This window comes from Xiphophorus hellerii, chromosome 11 (assembly GCF_003331165.1).
Source record: "Xiphophorus hellerii strain 12219 chromosome 11, Xiphophorus_hellerii-4.1, whole genome shotgun sequence".
Classification (NCBI taxonomy): domain Eukaryota; kingdom Metazoa; phylum Chordata; class Actinopteri; order Cyprinodontiformes; family Poeciliidae; genus Xiphophorus; species Xiphophorus hellerii.
The window spans coordinates 15,423,184-15,449,079 of record NC_045682.1 but is presented as its reverse complement, the minus strand read 5'-3'; the positions used below and the strand labels follow the sequence as shown (position 1 = coordinate 15,449,079).

Below are 25,896 nucleotides of genomic sequence, written 5' to 3'. Positions count from 1 at the left end.
TTCCATTATATCCCAACTACTGTATATCTTACTATTTACTTCTTTTCCTCAGTTCCTCAATTCTGTGTTCTGAACCATGAAGAACTATTCATTCACTTGTATCAATAAACTGTTCAAGCTTCTCTTTGATATCTGTAGCTGTTGCCTGCACAAATGTCTCCAACCAAACTAATATGACATGTAATGCATCATATATCACAATGATGTGGGTTAATATGGTAACACTTTATTTCTCACATTACTAGCTTGTAAATATTCAAGTCTTTCTTTATTAAATGTTCACAACAGTGAATCTACTTTCTTTATTTTAGCATTCTTTATTTAAGAATATGCATTGTTATGAACCCAACATATATGCATCTAAATATATATACATACACATACTCAATACAACAGAAAAGAAAAAAGGATTAGTGTCTCAGTAAACATTTAAAATTCATTTCAGCAATTGATATGAGGCTACTTTCTTACCAGGACTCTTAACATACTTTACCGATGACTTTGCAAAAGTATGGAAATGTTATTATTTTTTTTAAGATTAACTTAAATATTCAGAAAACAAAAAAATAAAAACATTTGTATTGCCTATTGTTGACTTTCTAAAACTGAGTTAGAGTGGGGTGATTTTTTTGCCCTATGTATTTTGACTGTTAGCAAGACAAAATCAAAGTCAACAAGTCTTTTTGTGAGAGGTTAATTGATCACATTAATAAAAGAGAGGCCCTACTCCTAACAATTGAAAAGAAATAGAAAAGCATCTGAACCTACTTCATAATTTTTATTTTTATTTTAAAATGATCACAATAGGCAATAGCTTCCTGTTTCCTGTGTGTATGGAAGGGGATGCTACTTCTCTATCCAGCTGCTTTAAATGGAAGAGACCAGAGTAGATGCGATTCAATTATTTCTGCTATGTTGATATTTTTTTCATAAGTCAGGAAATAAGCTTGCTCACCTCTATAGTCAGAGGAATTAAGAAACGGTTTGGAAACAAATAAAACTGTGACTAAGAAGTGTAGAGATGGGAGCTTATCCTACGAACTCTCAGAAGAATGGCAAGAGAGGATGAAAATAAAAGTCTTCAAACATTACTTTTAGACATGTAGCAAAAAGTGGCATCTTTGAGTCAGCTTTTGTACAGACCTTTACCTGAGGGAACTATAATTATGGATGGTTATCCATAGCAGTGTACAGGCCTTAGGAAGAGATCCACAGCCACAATGTTCTTACATGAACCGTATGTAAAAGATAATGGTGAGGAGATGTGCTGAAAGTAGTGTCTCCTCCTTTATTCCACACCCCTACTTCCTACTGTCTTTGCATTAAACATAGAACGCATCTTAAATCATGTTCCGAGTGTCAGGCACACTGCTGATGTAATAGAGGCATCCATCAGTCTGTCATCACAGAAAGAGCTAACGTTGTAGAAGATATTAATTACCTTGAGCTGAGAAGAACCTCTCCACGGTTCTGTCTCCTTTTCCACGCTTGTCCGGTCACATTACTCACAGCCCATTCTAAAGGACAAGGTGATATTCTGCTTACGAAGCAGAGAAACACAAACTGAAAAATCTTCCATCTGCGACATTTTTATTTTTTCTTGACAAAACTGCCCATTGCCTTTTTTCATCGTTGTAGCTAAATTTGCAGCACCAACATACATTTGTGTCTTTATTTTTGTCAATGATGCATTCCTTGCAAACAGCAGAGAGGAGTATTCATGGTAATTTGATTGACAGCTTAAGAACTTAAGAGCAACCTGTGAGAAGTTTTCTTTATTAGCTGAAGCTGGTGATTTGTTTATTAGTTTTCGGCTTTTATAAGCCTCTGCAATGGGATTTCATATGTCTGTATTTTTATGTTTTGAAAAATACAGACATATTTTGTGTTTTTCTTGAATTATGCTCAATTACAGTATGTTAACGGCCTCACATTATAATTAGAAACGTAGTTGTTCAGTGTTTTGTTTTTGATCTCCCCACCCATAGCAAAGTATCCTTGGGCCTGGTGCTGTTCTGTCACTCTGTCCTGTCCTCTTTACCCCGGCCGGTGAAGCCAGATGGCCCACCTGTCCTGACCATGCATCTTTTAGAGGAGTTTTCCTGTTGAAGGACAGGAGGTGGGAAGAAAAGTCAATGTGAAGTTTTAATGCAATCTGTTGGCATTTCGGTTGATGGTGGACTTTTTATGAATCAGGATTATGTAGAGAAAATGTATTGAAACTGGCTGTATTACATTAGATTGACTGTGTTGGAATAGAGTGAGTTGTAATAAATTTGAGTTAGATTTTTATTTGAATAATTTTTTTCTTTCTGTATTGTGACCCAAACCTCTTGCCATAATTATAAATGGCCTGTACAGGTGTAATACCTTATCAAGTCTTCAAAGCACTTTACACCAGATCATTCATACACACATTCAGACTGATATAAGTGAGGTAATCATTTAGTCAGTGCCACCGGGCCCTCAGACCACCACCAGCAGAGGGCCCGGTGGCACCAAAGTAGCTTTTTTAGAAGAATTAAATTTCATATTGTGGTTGCCCTCAGGGACATTAGGGAGAATATCAAGATTACACATAGGAAAAAAGCAGGTAAAAAAACTTGTTTCTGTTTTCTAAGCCACTGTGAATGTTATATTAAAAGCTAACAGAGTGACAGTTAAATGCCAAACTAAAATGTACAGGTCACATTTCATTTGCAATCAGATTTAAGAGATTGTAAATTTATTGTACTGGTTCATAACAAGTGATACTACTACAAACATTTAACCTTTTTGAAATTTTATCCCATTACAACCTGAAACTTTTTCGTATTCTATCTGCATTTTATACAGCAACATTAAGTAATAAATAATTGTGAGTAGGTTTGAAAAACTGGTTTGCAATTATTTAAGAAGTACACATCTGAAAAGAGTGATGTGCATGTCTATCAATCACCCCTCAGCCAATATTTTGTAGAACTAAGTTTTCTATAATTACAACTACCAGTCTTTTGGGGTATGGCTGTCTTAGCTTTGCACCCTTAGAGACAAAAATACTTGTTCATTCGTTGTTTCTGGGCTTCAACAGGGATATTCCAGCACATGAATATATCTTAATCTAAATAAAACAGTTGTTGCTTTGGCCAGTGGGGATTTTTGATGTAAAGATATGACTCACTTGACCTTAAAAGGTGTCATAAGAACTCAGAATAATAATAATAAAAAATTTAGTTATCACTTTCAACCCTAATAAGTTTTCTACTGCCTATTTGCATGCTCAGTCATTGGAAAGCGGGGTGCCTCACAGCATTAGCTGGTCTAAAATATTTGCCCATACACCTTACCGTTCTTAATGACAGTCAAGTTGGTATTTGATTCAAAGCTCCTCATTTTGATGTAAATTTAAAACCTTTAATGATGAGTCTACATAAAGTGCTGATATGTAAAACCTTTACTTTTATGTACGGTTTGGGAAAATAGTTGAGGTACAGAAGTAGAAGAACAATGACCTTTGTTGGCTATCCATTTAGGGATTGTTGTCCTTCTGGAAGGTGAAACTCAGCACAGGTGTCAATTATAAAGGTTTTCTTTCAGGATTGTCCTATATTTAACTGCCTCATCTATTCAGTCAGACCAGCTTTTTTGTCCCAGTTGGAGAAAAAAAACTCCTTGTTGCATGATTCTCTCTCTGCTATACATTGCAGTGGAGATGATGTGTCCAGGATATGATGTACTGTCATTTAAAAAAATAGTAGAATGTGCCTTCCACTGAGGTTCCTTTGCCAGATCAAAAGTAGTTTTTGAAAATAACAACCCTCAAGTAGGTATGACTAATTTTTTTTTATTAAGCTCACATTTCTGCATGAAAATGTAATTTTTTATTGGTCTAATATAATATAACAATATTAAATGTCATTTATTTCATTAGTTGTAAGCAGAAATTCATCATAATAAACATAAATAAAGGCATGCATGAAAACATCAGTCTGTGTGTAATTAATCTACATAATGTGCTTCACTTTGTGGCTGTAGTGACTGAAGTAAATGAACTTTTTAATAAGATTCTAATTTATTGATTTGGTCTGGGATGAGATGGTGCACATTAAGAACAAATGAAGTAAAAATTTGCAGTGTTAGCCAAAGGCAGTTTTTCATTTGTTGTCCCTGTTACAAAGTCACAACGTAAAAAACAACAGCATGCTGCCAACGCTGGAGCTGCAACTCTTCCTGAATTACCATGGGACTCTTGGTGGCTGTGCCTATTAAGGCTCTCCTTTGTGGGGCTGTTAGTTTGGGTGGAAGGTTACATCTTAGTGAGTTCATATTTATGCCATAATCTTTCAGATGATGGATTGAACAGAGCTCTGTCAAATTTTCTTTAATGAAGAACAACTTTACCCTGAGATTAAATTGCACACAGGTTAAGACTTAACAAAGTTAGGCAACTGGTTGCATTATATTTTAGAGGTACCGGAGTAAAAGGGGCTGAAAACCAATGCATGACACATGTTTCAGATTTTTTTTATTTACCAAAAGTATATTTTCACTTCCCAATATGACACCATTTTGTGATAAAATTTCAATAAATCACATTGATATTTATGGCTCTAACATGATGAAATGAGGAAACAAAAAAGTCCCTTACATGAGAGGCACTGTGATTTTCAAAGGATTAATGGAAAAGCAAGCTAGAGTTGTAAGGGTGAATAATAAACCTTCATACGTAAAATTACAGTGAAATAATACATGGATTTTGACATCAACACATTTGTCACTGTCCTATTGGATCACATTAAAGATTTACTCTTTAGATGTTTACAGTGAAATACAATTTATCATCATCTGTCCATAGCTATTCTGCATCACTACTCATAGCTTGTGTAATCTATAATGACTTGTCTCTGTAATGACCTGTCACTGTCATCATTTGGCCTAGACCACACAATAATATCCACATAACTGAGAAGGGTGGATTCATCTCACGTCAGCGCCAATGTTTAGATGCTTTATTTCATTTTCTAACTGACCAAAAATGTCCTATTAAAGTAGAGGAGCGAATGCTTTGTACACTGGCTTCCCCCCATCAGCTAAAATCGATGGGGCATGTAATTGGTGGTCGCTTTGTGTTATTGCTAAGATAAACAGACATTGTTAGCGGCACAGAAGATCAATGTCATGCAAAAGCAAGGGATGGTTGTGAAGAATGTATGGATCATATTTATAGAGATTGGGAACAAGCAACTTTATTTCTGGAGACACGCTTTGTACTCTTGTCATCATAGTACTGGATAGCCACCTTAGGATTCACTCTAAGATTTATGTTTTTAGTCCATCCTCACAGCTTCAAGATGAACGGCCATGTGGGGAAAAGCCTTTACATGTTGTTTATGTTGTTTGTTTCCCGACTTTACAGTATAGTATTACTACATAATTACTTTACATTACATTACAGATGAAATCTGCACCTTATCACTGCTCAAATAATGCCTTGGCTTTAATTTAACAACCTCAGCTTTTTTGTTCTTGGCTCAAAATTTATATTTTTGTATTAAGTAACATAACTATTTTTCTGGTCTATTGAATGTTTCCATGTATTGATTTGCCTCCCAACTAAAAAAGCAGAAAGAAAGAAACCATTTGAAGCACTATGTTTAAATGTTTCCCTGAAACCTGCTGACACCAGTGAGCAGCTTGGAATATTTGACATAGGTTGGTAAAACAAAATATTAAAGAAAATATATTTCAGATTAGAAAACATCAAATATTGTATGCAATCAATAATCTTAACTTCTCTAAAGTAAAAAAATATATATAATTACCTGAGTGTCATGCATACTTTATATTTTATGTGACTTCCTAATGCATTAACTTATAACTCCCCATCAATAATTCTAATTCAAATATTTGTTTCTTGATAATTATAACAACTTACAAAGAATTGCATTTCAGTGAAAAATGTAATGTATTTGTGCTTGCACCACACTTTGCTCTTCATCACCAGGTAAGATTTTGATTAACTTTTTATGTATTCCATCTTAGAAGTGGCTAAAAAAAACATTTTTATTCTGTATCAACGCAAGCACATTTCTTATTTTTTCCTGCTGACACTGAATGTATTCATTCCAAAGCCACACCAAAGTAGGGGAGATTACGGTAACTAAAAAAATGTTGAGGTAAACATGAAAGAATGTTTACCATAATGTTCTTCAAGTATGGGTTTAAAAAAATGTCCAGATCCAATTCTTAGTATCAGATTGCATTTCGGATCACAACATTTTTTAATAATCAGTATCACGAACCTCAGCTCATGGATGTTGGTCTACTTACCCAGGGAAGCTGCAACATCAGTAGTCATTAATAATATATTAGTAGTAATATTCGTAATAATATTTCGGCCCAAAATGAAGGAAGAAAGAAAATAACATTTTCTCCAAGTTCCATCTACACACATTATAAGACAAACTAGCAGTTTACAAGTCATTTCAGCAAAATGTAAACAGGAGGAGCAAGGTCAGGAGGATCAGAATGGAAATTCATGGAGGGCTGTTGCTGTATGTGTTCAGAAACAAATGATGAAGTTGTCTATGGTTTAGTCAACATGTCTGAATCTTACAGCAGCTTTCTTGACCTAGTTATCCTGCGTTCAACAGGCGTTCCCACCTGGCTTTCCTCCAGGTGGGATAAAACATCTTTTGCTTTTGAGAAACACGGATAGGTGAGACTCCAGCATCCTGAAAATCATTGGTCAACATTTGTTGCAGTAGCAAAGGATCAGATGTGAAGAAAAGCAAATCGGACGCACTGTTTATCTAAAGCTTTACATCAGTTAAAACAGGTGGAGGATATGAAATTGTGTGAGGTTCTGTGCATTTTAAAGTCTTTTCTTTAAATGAAAAATCAAATGTAAAAGTATTATTTTCACACAGTTAAATCTGACAAGCATTTCTGACAGTTGACAAAATGTCCACTGTGCACTGAACTGTACCACTTCATTATATCCGTGGCTCCACAAATATGATGTGATAGCTGAACAGAATTTATTGCTTTTCCACGTAGATCCTGTGGGACTATTATGAGATGAACAAACACTTCTCTACAAACTGAGTTTTAAAAAAGTTAACTTTAATGTTATTGCACTTTCCAAAATCAATAAGTGGTAACAAAAAAAAAGCTTCAAAATTTGAAAAAAGTTTGCATACAAATGCCTAATTTTCTATGCCAAACTGTTGTGAATAAGATGAATGTAACAATTGTTGGATTGATCAAATCTGAATGGACTTGGCTCACCTTGGTAATGCAGCAGGAGGAATCCTGAATTGAGCCGCTGATTGCCACGGAAACGAATCGAGATCTGGTTGCTCCAGCTGCGAAGAACAAGGCCCCTCATCAGCACTGACTCATTGGCGAGGATGAAAGGTTCTTGACCACCTGTGTCCTCCACTGTTATCTGCTCTCCCTCCATCACGCTCACATTTAGTACCTAACAAACAGATAAGGTTAAACAGCTTCTTAGCCTGGAATTGCATGCAAATTGTAGGATAGTACAAGCATAAAGGTGTATCCTATAACTTTAGTCTAATTTTTTGGAAGTAGATATTTGCACACAACCTGCCTTTTTTTCCACTCTGAGAAAAAAGTCAGACTAGCCCTTTCCTTTCATGTTTAAGGTCAGCTGGGATGATCCAATTATTTCTGTCTGCTAAGAGCTGAAAAATGTAAGATAATTTTCTTTTATTGTTTACTTCAGATTGTGAAATTTACATAAAATACTTATTAAAATTATTCTTTCCATGGCAGATCTGGGTTTAAAGTAATCTTTTTTTTCCCTGTCTGGAATTATATCAACATTTCAGAGCAACCCGGTTGGAGTTCTGACTTGAACCTAATTATGAATGTATGCAATGAGCAAAAGATTAGGGCGATGGTAAAAAGAACTTCCAGCCTTAAACAACTTTAAACTCATCATCAAAAATAAATCAGTGGAAATACAGTATTACAAGCTGGTCAACAATTATAATATTATGATTTTGCCATTGAATGTCAAGAAGGTTATGGAAACTAATTCTTTACATGCTATTTTTAATAAAATGCGAAAAGAAGATAAGGTATAATTTTCAATCTTAATCTAACCAGAGGTATAGATAATTTTGGTTGTAACAATACACAGTTTATAATGCCTATGGATAATTAGGAAAAGCCCATATTATGATGCTGTAGCTTTGTGAACATCTTATAGGTTACCTCACAACATTTATGCATTAGATGCCTTTTGAGGCATGTGTGAAAAAAATCTAATGAAATCAAACAAAATATAAGGTGCAAAATAGATGATCCTCACAGCTCTGGTTCATCCTTAGGTAAAATTTCTAGATGCCACAATTCAAACAATGTTATGCAAGAATAAATAGCATGAAAACGTCTAGCCAAGTACAGTTCAGAAATTACATGGATTCTGTGTCGCGGTGTTGAAAAGCTGTGCTGAAAAATGTGTCCATCAATCAAGGAACAATAGCAAAAGACTTTGTGACGAGGCTGACTGAAGCTGATAAGAAAAAGTCATTATCCACAGTGAAACAAGTGTTGTTCTGCTATTGGCTGAATGGCCACTCAGAAAAGAAGAAGCCGTTACTCCAAAAGCAACAACAACAAAACATATTGCAGTTTGAAAACTACTAAAGTTAGTGTACAAATGTGTCTTCCAAATGGGCTAAGAGATCTTACATAGCAGAAAATTTGTTACAAAGTTGTATTTTGGTTTTTGCCCTTTTTATTTTTTATTTTTTGGAGAATGCTGCAAAAAAAAAAAAAGCAATGAGTTCATTTTCATAAGTTGTGACCAGAAAAGTTGTGACCAGCAGTACTGTCAGGAGCCCAACATTTCAACTAATCAAATCAAACAGTTTAAAAGAAAATTCTACTAAATAATAAGAAAATCCATGTAAACTTCCAAATTTGGTTTTAAAAAACTGGCTTGCTAATCATTCTGGTATTTTGCAAATATAAATCATTCTATTTTGGCCTTTCTACCTCATGTTAACACAACTGATTTGATGGATATAATTGAAAAAAAAAATATTTCTCTTTTTCTACGATGCAAGCAAATATCTGGTTAGAACTGTAATGACTACTTTGCTGTCAATAATGCAAATAGATGCCTTTGCATCTATGCTCATTTTACTCTGAAACTTCAGCTTGGATAGATCCTGTTCTATATATTTGCACTTGTTATGCATATCTACTTTGCAATCAAGCCTAATCTGTTAACATCGCTGTGAAAAATTGGGTCACCTGCTGAGTTAGTTTGCACACTTGCCTCCCAACACAATTACAGGCGGGAAGCATTTAGTCAGTTCTTCTTGCTAACCCGCTGCCAGGCTGTACGTGGTTTTGAGTAATTGTAGAATCTGTCTAGGTCATTCCACTTATGGTTTGTTGCACAAATGATTCATCCTCTGTGCCTGTAAGCAACTCTGTCAGCTCTGCTTTATGTCTTCAACAGGTTGAACAGCATCTGCAGCTAAATCTGGTGAAGGAATCTCTGGAGTACAGCATGTAGTTAAACTGTCGGGATAACAGAGTGCTGACACCCTTCGCAGCCGCATCTCATTTTCCCCTGTAGTACAATAAACTAAAGCTGCTAATTCAACAGCGGGTCATAATTATTTTCTATATGACAAAGGAAAATGCTTTCACCTTGAGTTTATAGGGATTTTCTTACATTAAAATATAACCCACCCTTGAGTTTTCTTTTTCTTCGAATCCAAAGCGATCATTTGAATTGTTTATGAAGTTTTGAGTAGGAGTGAAACAACTGCAGAGAAAAGCCCGGCAAACTTGATTTTCACAGCCTTTATTAATAACATTTCAATCACGGATAGAGCTTCATCAGTTCAAACATGTGGACGGCAGTCACACACACACACACACACGCCCCCCCCACACACACCTACACACCCACCCACACACACAGATTATAAGCCTTGTCTCATTGAAAATGACTATGTATTTTTGTAATGAAAAAACATAAGCAGTTCGGTTACATCTACACACTAAATGCTGCAGTATTACCAGTAAAAGCTGTGATGATCTAGTGTGACATATTATCCCGTCAAGGATAATACCAGCATACATTTTGATGTTGTGATTATCAGTAAACAGCGTTGTACTTTCAAAGTCAGCTTGTTGGTGACTTTAAAAACTCAGACCAAAACACAGCAACATAAACATTTTCTATTGTTCACATGTTAACCCAAGTAGCAGTGCGCTAGCTGAAAAGTCTATCAGACAGAATTCACACTGCAGATTCTCTGTTTGGATCCAGTGACGTGCAGACCTGTTCAGGTCACGGAGTGAACCTGACGAGATTTAGAGCTCAGCAGCTGCTTATGTCATATGAGTTAAGGACGGACACGAGACGGAGACTAAAGCAGCTGCACGTGTGGTCCAAATATAATGGCGGCAGTTAGTAGAAGCACTCTTAGTGACTGGAAAATTAAGATGTTTTTAACATACTCATATTTCATATTTTTTGACCAAGATGTTGATGCCTGTGTTCATAAATTTGTTGAAATTTTTGTTCTCTGTAAATTAATTTTTACCCAAAACACAGCTTGTGTTTTGTGCTTGATCTAGAGGAGAAAGGAGCGTGTTTAAATTACATTTGTGATTATAAATCCTATGTTAGGCAGGGACAGTCATATATATAGAAAATGCACAAAAAACAGAATGCTATTCAAAGTATAAACGCAAGTGCATTTACTTTGGTTATTACTATGGTTATCTAGTACACCCTAAAAAACCATAAAAAGCACAAAATTCTAGCTATAAAAACATTATATTAGTCATAAACATTGCTATTGCCACCAGTAGCAATAGCAATGCTAGTAGTAATAGCAATGCTACTGGTGGCAGTAAATTCAGTTTGATTTTTTTTTTTTATGATCTTATAAAAATATTTACCTTTGGCAGTCAGGTTTTAACTTTTTGCTGTGTGGAAATACATTTTACCACATTTTATGAACTATTATTGTATAATTTGAAAGTCATAACAAGCAGCTCTACTGGAAAACAAAAACAAATCATTGGTAGAGTAACAGAAAAGATACAACTGATTTGTTAGCTCAGTGAGAATAGCACGACTGCTGAAATAAAAAGGATATGTTATGCAGGAGATATTTGCTTATTTTACTTTTTTGAACGATTTTTATGGATTTGACCACCAGTCATTTAACATCCAAAATATTTAGGCCGATCAAACCTGAAAAGAAAATCTTTAAAACAGGCTTTAAAATTGATGTATTTTCAAGAAAATACATGCAGGACATTTGTCAAGAAAACTGGCATAAGGGTATGAGATCTTTCCAGGCACACGCAGAAAAAGATGCATAATGGCTTGGAAGAAATAAAGTAATCCTGTAGTTTGATTAAAAGTTAATTAAGTTGAATAAGTCTGAATAACATGAATATAAGTAATCACTCAATAACTTTCTGCAAAGAATCTCTGATTAATGATCTGTAATGATTTAAATATGTAATGATTATGTTAATAATTAACAACAAGGAAAAGATGTGATGTATGGAAAAGATGTGATGTATTGTCAATGAATATGAAGTTATAATCATCTGAAATCAATTTAACAAGAGGTTGAATGTGTTTACTGAGTTTTAATAGATAAAGTGAGTTATAGAATATAGAAGAGACGAATGTGCAGTACAGCTCTGAGAACAGGAAATGTCGCAAGCAGTTCTGAACAGATGGCCAAGGAGCACAGGAAGAAAGGAGAAGTACGGGAAATTCCACTGTGGTCAGCAAGAAGGTTGAGAAATGGGGGGGACTTTTTCATGAGACACAGCGGCCGTGAAGAAAGTCACGTAGGCCAAACCTTCCCATACACACACATGGTGAGGAGAGGCATAAAAAGGGGCTGAAAAGAGGAACCAGCTGTTCCCAGTCCGGCGGCGCAGAAGGAGAAACAACTCACAGAGGAGCAGATTAAGCTACGGACCACACTTCAGAACCACGGGGAAGCTCGGACTTCACACCGCTAAGAAAGGACTGGGTCCCATCGCCCCATCTCTGGTTCTTTATTCGACCGCTGGTCTCGTCTCAACCCAGCCTTTTCAAACTCTGCAACAAGACTTGGAAGAAGGACAAAGGTCCCTCAGGGATAAAGAACTGGGTTTTGCATAAGGATTCAGACCCTTTCTGCTTTGCTACCTTTCTGAGGAGGGTTTTCCCACACCAGGCAAGGACCTCAACCAAGGACGCAAGAAATTCCTGTTGCCAAAAGATCCACCATCACCTGGGTATGAGTTGAATCTGCTCATTGAAATTCTATTTCAGAACTTGCGACTTAACTCTTAGGGAAAGGAGACAGAGTAGTATGATTGTACATGTAAATTTTATTACACTGTTTTTGAACTATTTACAAATGATAATTGATTTGTATGTCGCATATCCCTGCTTAAGCTTGCTTAATAAATTTATACTACAAAATTCTAATGAGGTTGGTGGACATTGGAATTAATAGAGTCATTTAATCTTTGTCCAGTTCTTTTAATCAAGGTAAAACTAATGTACATGATTCCAGTAAATAGGAGGCTTCATAATTTCCTTTGGTGAGAGTAAATAATGACCCTGGGACTTACCTCTAAGTCACTAAACATAATCTAGCCGGTTCCAAGTGCAAGTTATGATTTAGAAAGTGGGCTACCGTTAACAGAAGTGGTTATTGGAATTATGCAGCTGCGAGGGCTACTCAGCTGACTGTTTCTTAACTGTAAAGGGTCATAACTTCTGGATTGGAGGTAGTTAGAGCTAGACGAGTCACTTTCGCTACCAGTTTAAATAGATTATCTCTTATAGAGTACTCTTAGGGTAATACCCAGGACTCAGAGATTTTCCGGACCTGTTAGACGGAGAACTGGTCAGTAGGCAGCCCTGGGGAGTAGTGAGGAGTGGGCGGGGCTGACTATTGCAGGATAACCTACACATTATAAATGAGAGAAGGCCTTATATTTAGATAAGCTTAAAAACCACAAAATATGAACAAGTGAAACATTTGAAGACTATTAAAAGCTCCTTATTTAAAATAATATTTAGGATTTTCTTTTTAAACGTTTGATAGATTTCCTAATCTTCCTCGGTAAAATTGTGATCCCAATTATACCGACTCCTGAGCTGAATGTATCATTTTATGCCTAGTTATGGTGACTGTGTATCATATTCTTTTTAACTAATACAATAACGTATTTGGCAAACAGGCTAGCATACATCTGCACTATAAACTTCTTGACTTATTCAGTTATCTCTGATTTTTATGTCTGCAATCTCTGAGAGAATATGCATGCTATACGCTTCTCCATGTTTAGCCGCTCGCCAGCTGCTCTGTTTTCTTTTGGGCTCTCAGTCGGATTTTAGAGTATTCTCTCTGTTTAGCAGCTGCCTGCCACAGCCATAAACAACATTAAGAGTTATGAGAGCTGTAAGCCGTAAAACAATGAGTCGAGACATCGGTGCAAATAAATGGTAGATTTTTTTTTTTTTTTGTTCCTGAAGAAAATTGTGGAGAATACATCTATGAGACCTTTTACAGCCCAGCGAATCTGATTATTCTTAGGCAACATTCGGGCCGCTGGGAAGAAAGGATCTGTAGCCCATCACAGCCAATTCAGCCACATCTTTTTCAAAAGCCTGTTGAATTCCTGACACATTCTTAAAGCCGGCGCTGTCATAGGCAGTGGGCTCAGGTAGGCCACAAGGCAGAAAAGGCTTGCCCTCCATAGGCTGGAGTCCCTGAGGAAATCTGCGAGCAGAAGTGTTAGAGCACTGGCCTGGAAAAGCTGAGACAGTGGTCAGGTAGAGCACTATCCACAATGTTGCTGGCCGCAAAATGAAATTGGTCATGTAGGCTAACTGTCACTCAGTCGAACAGGATTTGCCAGTTGAGCGCGGGAAGTCTAATGGATGCTGTGGGACTGAGTTTAGAGGTGACTTCTTCCAGAGTGATTCATGAGATCAGCAACTTTGATTGATTTGTTTTGTTTTAATCACCACACTTGAACACAACAGCACTCCAGAGGTTTTCTTGTGCACAGTTAATAAGGAAGGCTGACAACCATGTAGTAGGGGTTGCATTTGTGTTACAACGATATCTGTCAAAGTAGAAAAAAAATAAAATAAATAAAACAACTTCATAGTGAATAATAAATGACTGCTTCGTAATTTTAGAATGCAAGATATAACATCCCTCAAGGACATGGCAATGACAACGCCTCGGGCGATTTTCAAACGTGCTTTTCCCCCCTCAAGTTAATCCAAAGAACTTCACTGTTTTGCAAAAAAAAAAAAAAGTTTTGTTTCCTTCTTGCTTGGTATTTAAGTTTAAAAGTTACCCTCTACAATACAAATCTTGTATTGTAGAGGGTAACTTTTAAACTTAAAATGCTCAACCAAAATACTGTGTATTGCAGACAAAATGCAAAAATATTTAAATAAAACATGCAAATTGGTACTGAGAGTAAATCAGGCTAATTAGAAAATCACTGAAAAGCCACTGTAACGTATGTTTTTAATTGAAATCAAACATTGTTGAGAGAGATGGTGATTAAAACTTCAACTACATCATGATAAAAACTGAATAAAAAGAACAATCATTTGGAACTTTGACATTATAAGGTCTTCATCTTAATATTATTTTTCTTTGAACATATATGTTTTTATATTTCAATGGGTTACATTTCCTATTTGAACAGTTTTCAGAATAATGGAGAGCAGCTGCATGTCATATTAAATGCTAAAAGATTCTAATTTTACTGATGGAAGAGACAACATCCGAATTTAAAGCCTTCAACAATTCAGTGTTACAGACAAACTAGATGGTGTCAGTTTGATGAGAAAGTGTTTATTTCTATAACAAAAATAAGGTTGGGAAAAACAACCTGCAAACATTACGAAATGCTAACTGTTCTGTCTTTTTAAATTAAACAAGTGCAAATAAATAAACTAAAGGTCTGATGTGGACTTCTTAGACGTGAAGTTAAGATGATTGGCGTTCCAGTGTAATTCATAAAATTCCCCCTGTCAGTCTGTGAAGAAATGACTCTCACCTGCATCACTGAGAGATGTTTTATTTTTCAGCTATATGCTACAATTATGTTGTTCTATCCATCGGTTTGCTTGCCAAGTTCCAAAATGTTTACAATGTGGCTGCAAAATCCTGTTACACTAATTAAAACTACATTCCCCCCCCCCCAAAGAAGTTTTAAAAGAAAAAGGCTCCCGTCTGTCAAAGAGTATTATACCAACTCGGACAAAATGAAAGTGTTTTGTCCAGAATTATTGTCTCTTGCTGTCACAGAATGGCACAAGCCTTTATTTTTCCCTGCCTGAACACCTGTGATCATCTGATTCCAGTGCCGCTCCACTGACTCCAGCTGGTGTACAACTCCGAGGCTTGAAACAGTGCTGAGAGGTATGAGCAGTAATTTTTCAGCTCTGAGAATTTTGAAATGATTTTATGATTTTATAGATTTTAAGCTGAAGTAATCAATTTCCTACTTCAGAATGCAGAATTGTGTCCAGAGCATATCAGCATTATAGAGCTGGAAGTGCCATTTACTATATACCTAAAAAAAAAGAAGAATATCTGCCGCTATGCATCCATCTAACCTGTGGACACAAAACAACAAGCTGATTTATTTCTGATCTTTTTTTTTTTTCCCCCCCAGCGCCTAAAGAGAAACCAAAAGTCTGCAGTGATAGCTGTTAGCGCCATCACACAAGAAGACACAAAACACACCATGTGGTGTCTCCTCTTTCGGTGAGCCTCTGCAACATTGTTGTCAATTAGATTAATTTAGAAGTCGCTCATTCAATCTTGAATCATTTTAGACCAGACTTTATTTTTATTGTTAAAATCATTTATTCTCTTGCCTTCTCAATTTACCCATAGCAGACTCAGCTTGCTGCAGGGGCAATCTACTTAGTAATTCAAAACCAAATGACTGTGTGAATATTTCATGTACTCTATGTAGCTGTATTTAAGAGCCTTTAATTGTTAAAATACCCATATTTACTTTCATTTGTATTTGATGCAGTTATTCATTTATTCATCTCCATTCTCTCCACTTTTATTCTCTTTCTGTGTTTTTTATTCCCTGTAAGGAGACAGTAATGCTACTTTTCTTTAAAATGATGCTATAAAGAAAATACTTTGGATGTGATATATACATATGTGAATACAACGCAATAAGATACAATTAAAGGATGGTCAGTTATTACTTCCAAAGGGCACATGTCTGTTGTTATTTAAAGATGTATAGATGGCTCATTTGTGCTCTACTCTGTTCTTTTCTTAATAAGGACTCATCCAAGCTACTTAAGTATGAAGCTTGCATTAGTAAGCCTTCCAAGAAAACTGGAGTTGTTTTCTGCAAATCTACATGCCTCAAAGAAAATAATACCACTAAAAATACCCCTGATGTTTTGGTACAAAGTGCACCTACATGTGCAGTACACTCCTTCCGTCTGATGTTTTTATCTTCTAAGGGATAACAGAGACTTTAACCCCGCTTTAAGTTTTGACATGTTGCAATCCAATCTTCAGTGTATTTTATTAGGCTTTATAGGAAAGGAAAATGTTTTTATTTTGCATTTATAAACCAGACAACTGGCAATGTCTCATCCTGAGCAAGCATAGGGCGACCGTACAAAGGAATAACTCCCATGAAGAGACTTCCAACAGAACCTGGCTACATATGAGCAACTGTCTGCTGCAGTCAATAGGTTTTTGAAGAAAAAAAACAGAAAGCAAAGCACTTTTAACAGGAAATAAAATGTATTCAACACAGAGAGTTAATAGCAGCATAAGCTCTGTTTGTGGAATTACCTAAGGAAGTGATGTACTTTAACAGACAATTGATGAGCCAGTAGATTTATGGGATGAAAAACAGAGTACACACAATCGCATCAGCAGCCATTTCTTCTGCTCTGTCCAGGACAAAGATAAGGTCAAAGACATAAATTACTGGGCCAGTTGAATCCTCTATGGGAAAATAGTTATTTGCAGCCATAGATCTCAGTCAATGTCGTGCTGTGATGACAATGATAAAACTAATTGATTTTTTCAAACCTCAAAAACCTAGAGCATGGTCAGGATTGTTACTTTTACTGTAACTACTTTCTTAGGAGCACAATTGCTCGAAAGCAGTTTTACTGTTTAGTGTAGTTGGTGTTGCTTTGTAGCCCATTTGAAAACAGCATTTTTTTTGATAGAGCCATGACTTCAAAAGACTGTAATGAAGCCTAGGCGCAAATTCAATCTGGAAGACTCTTTTAGCCCCACCTGCATCATCCAATTGGTGCATCCTGTTCATCACCGATGACCTATCAACGCTGGACCAAGCCACGTCACGTCCAATCACTGACCAGATGATAAGGACCTCCATCCATGGCACCTTCCGCTTTCCATCCGAGCTCAACCCACCTCCGCCCCTTCTCCTCCTCCACTCTCCCAGTCCTTCAGGCCAGCATCCTTCACCATCTCCACCACCAGTGTTGGGTCCCGGGGGATGACATTAGTATCAGCATCGAGAATGCTCGTTCGAGTTTATCGCTAATCTTTGCTCGATGTCCTCAGCTGGGCCCAAGCGCCAAAGACTTTAATTCATTCATGTCAATAAACTTTTCTAATCGTCTTCTTTCTCCGTCTGAGTCTTTCCAGATTGAAATAAGTTTTGCAGTAATTTCTATCAATTACCTTTCTTCATCATTACAATTAATGGTACAAAATATTGTCTTAAGCTCAACATCTCTACATAGCATGTCCTTGAGCCTGATAATCATTGTGTTTGTGCTAAGCTGAAAAAAAATACAAATAAAAAGTGTACAATAAAGAACAAAGAAGAGAAAATCCTTGTTGTGCACATTTACATTTTTTTGGAGTTCCCCTCGTGGATGATATCCTGCGTGCGTCACAAATAGCTTCCCTCACATTCAACGAGCTCAAACTGATGGAGTATCTGTGACCACAACGTTTACATATACCAGGGAGGCTCATGAAGGATAGGTGAGCAGATAGTGTACAGGGAACATTTGGACTGATAGATAGTTCAGCCCCAGAGGGCCCTATCATCTGTCATCCACCCTGGGACATGTCAGTGCTGCCTGCAACAGCTGTCCTGCCTCAATTATGAATCATTGGCCATGTCAGGAGACCTCAGACTACCTTATCTACGCCGGTACTGCTGCCAAATGCCCTGAGGGACTTTTTCCTCCTCAACATCTCCCACTTACACACACACACAAGTAGGCGTGCGCATGTAGGTGTGTATGTGTCGCTCTGTGACTGTAATGAGAGGTGCCTTTTTGTAAGTGCAGGAATCTCTTCCTCAGCAGACACATTTGTGGGACCAAGTATTTGGCTGAGCAAGCACACTTCTGCACCAAACCACAACTTCATCAGTGGATCTAAACACTATGCTGTTTCGTTCCCCCCACCCCCCAAAAAATAAAAAATTGTTGACGTAAGACAAGAATGACTTTTTTTCTTAAGAGAGATTTTTTTTTCTTTTTTTTAGCACCTACAAAAGAAGAAAAAATCTGAACAATGGAAGAAATGCAACACCGTCCTCCAAGAAGAAATGCTTTCACTTCATGTTTTCAGCTCCTACCGAGCAACTCTTTCAAACGTCATTTTTCCAAGGAACTAATCAAAACTAGAAAGTCGAGAAAGTTGAAGGTCATCTTCAGCCTAAAACTGCAGTCTTTTCAAACAAATTGCTGCAACAAACACAACATCCTTCAAGGCTGTGGGACAACAGGCAGGCCTCCATCGGCACAAGAGCACAAAGCATGAAAAGAAAGATATTTCAGGCAAAATTTTGAAGACTGGAAGCATTTGCAGGATTGAGTGCTTTGGTTTCTGAGTTAGTCCCTTTAGAACTGCTGCAGAGGAGACGACTGAGATTAAACAGCCACAGATATGAAGGTCCTATCCTTTTCCAAACAGAAAGCTGCTTGGTCTGGCGTTTAATCTTGACTAGAGTCACCCTTAAAAAAATAAAATAAATAAATAAATAAAGATACAAAAACATCTACAGGGGGGCTCTGAAACAAACAATCTGTCAAACAGGCCCACTGTTCCACACGTGACATATCGTTGTTATTTGCTAATGTATTCATTTATCTGCTTGTGCCGTGCACAAGATGAGTGAACCGTCCTCGGAGAGCGTGTCTGACTGATGTTTCATTGTTGAAAACATCTGGCGCTGCTCTGCCTCACACATTTACACTGACTCACAGGAGCCATTGCTAAGGTGGAAATGGGACTCACGTAATCAAAATGATACAGCGACACAATACATGGAAAATAAATGACCCAGCTGCTGCGGGCAATGAATCAACAGCTAGTGGACTCGCCAGCTGCAGTGTCATCATTACCATGATAAAACCCAGTGGATTATACTGTGGGACATACTGGTTATGTGCCCCGTCCTTACAGCCTCTATCTCTGTCTCGCATTCGAATCATCTCGGTGCTCCATGCAGAGGCAGTGTTTTTGAGCCTTCCCGAATAAATTCATCCAGAAAGACACAGAAAGAAAAACAAAACAAACAAAAAAAGCGCTCATAGAATTCATTATAATGAAATGGTATCTTAATTGAACATTCACCTTTCCATAAAACAGCCAAGGCCATTTCCCGTTTTCCATGTTGTTTAAAACAATGGATTTGAATAAATTAGCAAAGGAAAAAAAAAAGCTGAATTTTAATTAGAACGTCATTGGGCCAGCAGATGAATACAATACAAATATGTTTGTTTTCCCTCTTGTCTCATCTACACAAGCAGTAAAACAAGCAGTTTGAATTTAACCAAGAAGACGAGTGTAACATTTCGAATATATGGGAAATTTGATTGTGTTTTAGCTGAGTATGGAGCGATTTATTATTACTTTTTCATGCTGTTGCTGTTTTATTAAATGTGTCTGGACTTTGGGTTGTATCGGCCTTACAATCACTGAGCCGTTTTTATCGCTCAGATATACTTATTCATGGTGTCACAAGTTTAGGTGAAATTTTGGCTTTCTGATACATCCACCTCCCTTTTTCAGATCATTCATTGGCTCAGTTTATTTAACGTAGAGTACATTTATGAATAAATTACGATTTGCTCGTTACTCATCGTGTATTTTCACCCTCTACCTCCCACCATGCTGCTGAAACAGTAGGAGGGAACTTAGACTTCTGCCAGACAGACTTCTTCGTCGATGACAGCAAGCTGGGTGGAGGAGCAATTAGTGTCACCTGAAAGCTTTCCTCTCGGGATGGCTGGGCCCCATGAAAACTCATCTCTGCAAAGCCTAGACACCCTAAAGAGCCCATCAAGATCAGGCTAGCCATCTTCATGTCCTGGCTTACTAGCCCACATCACAGCATGATGAAGGTTTTCCTTTGCCTCATCTCAAGTTGATTAAAGCCTGGAAGCCTGTCCTGGTTCCCATTACTCAGTCAGGCTGGCTCTGCCTCTGATGTGTAGACTATGTCCTGTGTCACTTATGCAGTGTCCCTGAATCAAAGGATGTTTGAGGGGGATGGAGGGAAGCTCACATTCATATGTGAATTTTAAAAAGAAACTTGCATGTTTTTTTGTTTGTTTTTTTTTTTTAAATAAGAGCTGACACTTGTTTGTGTTGGAAATATTACTATTTCTCCAAAACCCTTTCATCCGACCAGAGCGCTAGCAGCCACCAAACACCAACAAAAACAAATTAATTCCCTCGCTCATCAGCCACCCTCAGCCAGGGTCAATGCCTTGAGAATTTTGCTTCTTTTTGTAAGAAATACTGGAATTAAAATGAAAGTGCACGAATCAATACGACAATTCAACCAGCAATGAGAGGGACCTGCGTGTCAAGTATTGGTGCCGCTTATTAACATGCCTATTGATTGGAGTCAGAGGAGCGTGGTCGCCGAGGCAGCATCAAATACCAATCGTTAACCCTCAAGTCGGGATTAGCTGTAAACACTTGGCATGCTCTGTAACATCTCAATCCTTAGGGTGCATTTCATTGATGATCCTCCTCAAACAAACAAAAAGAAAAAAAAACAAGAGAAAACACCTTAACTTAGGCGGAATACATTTGCACACAAAGCCTTGAGCTCATGATGTGCTTCCAAATTGATTCCGTACCGTCTAGAAATTTGTGAAGCAACATTCATTCGTCTCAGTTTGTGAAACTTGGAAGCTTTAATTTGCCCCAATGAGACTCAAGACGATTGTTTTATATTTTAATATTGTGAACTTATGAAACAAATAAGTTTCTCTGTATGTTATTAAGTTTTAAATGTGTTATATGTACTACTATATTCTCTTGAGTCTATAATAATAAAACATGTTTTTGTATTTTGTTATTTGAGCAATTTTGCAATTCAAGCTGTTACTGAAAATCCTATATTGCATATTTATCTATGTTTAATTTAGAAAAAAAAATTGCCAACTAATAACAAAAAATGAGGTCATATATGATCAGCTATACAAAACATATTCATCCCTTCTAAACTTTTTCACATTTTGTTTCACAAACTTCAATTTTATTTGGATTTTACAGTGATACACCATCATCATAAAATACTACTTAAGTGGAAGGAAAAAGAAAGCAAGTTTCACCAAAAAAAATCTGATTATTATGTTGTGCATATACTCATACTCAGCCAGTTTTATTTAATTATTTGATCAATTAATTTAAATGTGTACATTGTTATTTTTCTTTCCCTCTCAGGTGGGATTTTCATGCTTTTTCGAGTCCAAATCTGAACTGAAGTGAATATCATGGGAAAGACTTTACTGACTTTTTCACACACTCCTCATTCAGGCTAAGTGAGATTGCAATAGTTTATGCAAATATGCAATCGTGGTAGACACAAAATGACTTGTAACTGTAACTGAAACAAAAATATGGCTCTACAATTTATTGACTTTTTGAGTTTGCAGCTGTAATATGACAAATTGGGACATTAATAAGAAAAATAAATCAATACTTGAATAATATAGAGTGAATAAGCTATAAAAACACCATGAGATGAGAGGATAACAAAAAGGCAAAAAAAAAAAGATAAATAATGAGAATAAAGAGAAAGTCCTCTCTATAATTTACTTAGATCTTTTCACTTCAAGTCTGTCAGCAGATGGGAACACATAAATCAGCCATTACGACATTGCAAGAAGCCCAATGTTCACTTCTATCCCCTGTGCTTCTGACACATTCCTACATTCTGCTATAGAAATACTGGAAGATGTTCCAGTAAACAGGCCAATCAGTGTGTTTGCACAGCCTCCTAGGAAAACCCAGACCCAGGCAGGTAAATCGGTGAGAAAAGAAGATGCAGAATTCGGAGGACAGATGGCCTGGAAGGAGCTGATAGCTAGCTTTACCCCAACAAGATTTATTTGATCACAAGGAAAAAAGCTCCAAAACAGATTTTAAGCCCTTTAATACCATAGCCCAGCAATAGAAAATCTCCATCTGTCCTGTGCTAAAACTTATTGCAGAAGTGACAGTGGTGAGGAAGAAAATGGGAATAGGGAAAATATTGACTTAAAATATGATCAAAACACTGGAAAAGAAAGTTCACGGGTAGTTTACATTACAGTAAAACTACATTTTCAAACTTTAATTTTCATTATCTAACGTTAGTATTTTCTTAAATGTATCTATATTAATAGTGCTATGAATGTAGACTTTAAAATGAATAAAAATATGAATACACCTGCTAAACCTGTAATAATAACTAAAATTAATGAAAAAAACAAATGACTATACAAATAAAGATACATACAGTTATGTGTAATTTTATACATTATATATGATGAAACAAAACCTTCTTTTACTAATGTAAAATGTTTTTGGTTTTTGTTTTGGGGTATTCAGGCTTGCCAAGATTATTTAAATCTTGTAAATGTTACAATGAAGAAACACTTTTTCTTTTTTTTAGATTTTTTTTCTAAACTTGAGAATGTGGACATATTTTTTCCACTTGTATATGGCTGAACTACTTTTTAAACTCTGTCTAAATATTTACACACAATCTTCTTTACTCATGATGTCAAATATGCTGTGAAGGGAACCAGTTCCCACACACTCTGATGCTGCCAGCCCCATACTCCACAGTCAGGGTGCCGTACTCGGGACTACACAGTTCCCTCTTTTTCATCCAAACATAAAATTCACCAGTATTGCCCAGCACCTAAATTTTAGTTTCATGAATCCAGAAGACATGCCTCCTAAAATCAAAATCTTTTTCTTAGTGAATTTGAAATCTATGATATGGCATTTTTATGCCATTTTATGTTTTTGGGGGGGGTAATCACTGCTTCTTCTCTGACTGACACTTCAACCTACATCAACACATGATAAAAAATGACTCATCTCAACTTCAATTAATATTTTCACATGGTCTTTTGCTTTTGATTTGAAGTTGATAAGCACATTTCACACTAAAACATGTCCAATACTAAGAAAAAGAACCCACGTCCTTCCGGAACAGTATGATTACTGGATATTTCTATCTTACTCATACATAATATAGTTAAACAGATGAACTGTGGTATTTCTTTAAATTAAGAATAGTGAAAGAAAGTTTTATATTTGAATTTTATATTTGAATTTTAACCTACAATTTCTTTCCCCATCTATTAATGCCATTTCTTTTTTCCATGTCATTTCTCATCAGTTTATATAGCAAACTTCGATGATTTTATGCTATTTTCATGAGTATCTACTACACTGATAAAATATATCTGACTTTATTAAGATCAGATTAAGTGAGAACTAAAAAAGGCAGTACTTTTAAAACACAGAAGGCAAAACGCTTCCCATATTTATAACATTATTTATCTTTGTGCCAAAAGTTGATATATCAGCCTCTTAATATTCCCACAATAATTCCACAAATAAATCATAATGCGGTCAGAAACACCAGCTGGGGCAATGCATTATGTGCTGCGAGAGGGGTAGAACAGTGGGGCTGAGGGCAGTAAATTCTCCTGCTACATTTATCACCCTCCTTCTCTCACAAACTGCCAGACTGCTAAAAATAATGTAGACTAAATGCAGGAATTGTCTCATCACGTTTATTTCTTGCCCATATTTTTGATCCCACTTTCAAGCATCTTTGAGTGCTGGAAGTGGAAATCTGTTTGTTTGTATAAGATGTCTGAGTGAAATAATGATTTTTTTTAAAAAAAGAAGAAAAAAAACAGTATGTGAAAATATTCATTTCAGTCTTCACATCTGTCCTCCAGATTAATCCGTTAATTTAATTACCATGCTCTGCCCTTGCAAACTGCTGGACTGTCAGCTATAATGAAAACCTCCTTCCATAACGAAGGCTGGCTGCCAAACTATGAACATGCACTTCAACCATAATGTCTCTCCTACAGCTCATCACCTCAGAGCTGTCAGTGAAATGTCAGCCTGTGATTGACACTGCAAATTATAAGACCAAGACCAAGGAAATTGATTGAACTTTGGAATCATTGCAAGGATGGTAACTTTGACTTGATTTTTCTTGGAATCACAGAGATATATATAGACATACAGCATATATATAGATATAATTTTTTCTTTTTTTCAGAACTTTAAGATGGGGTACCTTCACTTTTTTTGTGGTTTTACTAGAGAAAAATAACACCTGCTTGTTTTGTGTTTGGGAAAATGGCCAGCCAGTCTTACTAGAATTTACATTACCACTACCATTTTTCTTTTCTATTTTCATTCATACATGCAGTGGCATCATTCATACAATTTTGATTTATTTTGCAGAAAACTAACTTTTTAGACATTTTGATCAGAACAGCATGCAATTTTCTCTTTTTGTAGCTCCTGTTAATATTTTCTTTTAACATCTGTCTATCTGTCCAAAGTTTCAAGCATGGTTTCCATCACTCCCTACAAGTACAGTGTCAAAGAAATTAAAACTTAGGCAAATATTATTCTACACAGATAACATTTTTGTAAAGTAGCACACAGATATTTCCATGTCTGTTAAGACAAAATCTGAATATTCTTGTTGCCCCTACCTAAACATTTTGTGCCTCCATCCTAGGGGAGGCAGGTGTCACATTTTTTCTGAAATACTTTCAGCAAAAGAGTTATAAGGTATGCTAGATGTCTGCAGCTCTTTGAAAGAAAGCCGTAGCAAGTTGCGTTTGACATTTGCCACAACCATGTGGAAAAAGCTGCTCTGGTCAAACAAAACAAAACAAAAAATGTAGTTATTGAACTTCAACAAAACGAGAAACGTGGCCAAAAGCAAACTGTACGACATCCTAAACACATCAACCCTGAGGCTGCTACCAGCATTATGAATGTGGGGTTACACTTTTCTTTTTAAAAGAGGATGGGGCGAGTTGATAGGAAGATGGATGGAGCTGAATAAAGGACAAAACTTGATTAGAGGCAGCTAAAGACGTGAGCAAATATTCAGCTTCCAGCAGCACCACTATCCTCAACATACAGGCAAGAGCTACTATAAAATGTTTTAGATCAAAGCATATTTGTGTGTTCAAATGGCCCAGTCAAAGTCCAGACCTTAAAAATCTTTAAAGAATTTGTGGGACTTGAAAATTGTTGTTTATGCTCTCCCTCCACAAAGATTAAACCAATTTACTGTTCTGACAAGTTGAAATCTAAGCAACATTGTTGCACATTTTTCAAACAATTTTTCACAAAGCGATCCCTTTAGAAAAAGAATAAGCTGAAGGAGTGGACAAACTTTACATCAATATTTCCAGTTTTAAAAAGTTTAACTGTGTTAAGTCTAAAATTGCAGATCCCAGTAAATCATTTGCACATTTTCTCTTTTGAGAACCACACAGACTGAGCAGTATTGATTAAATGTCAATAATTGAGTTAA

The 25,896-nt window shown here is 36.4% G+C and overlaps 1 protein-coding gene across 1 annotated transcript in view; it reads right to left on the bottom strand.

The window, feature by feature from the left end:
- LOC116728612 (seizure protein 6 homolog) overlaps positions 1-25,896 on the bottom strand; it is a 115,124-nt gene that overhangs the window by 28,774 nt on the left and 60,454 nt on the right. The window contains exon 4 of the mRNA XM_032576853.1: positions 7,270-7,462. Coding sequence (XP_032432744.1) covers positions 7,270-7,462 — 193 coding nt within the window. The remainder of the gene's footprint in view (positions 1-7,269; positions 7,463-25,896) is intronic.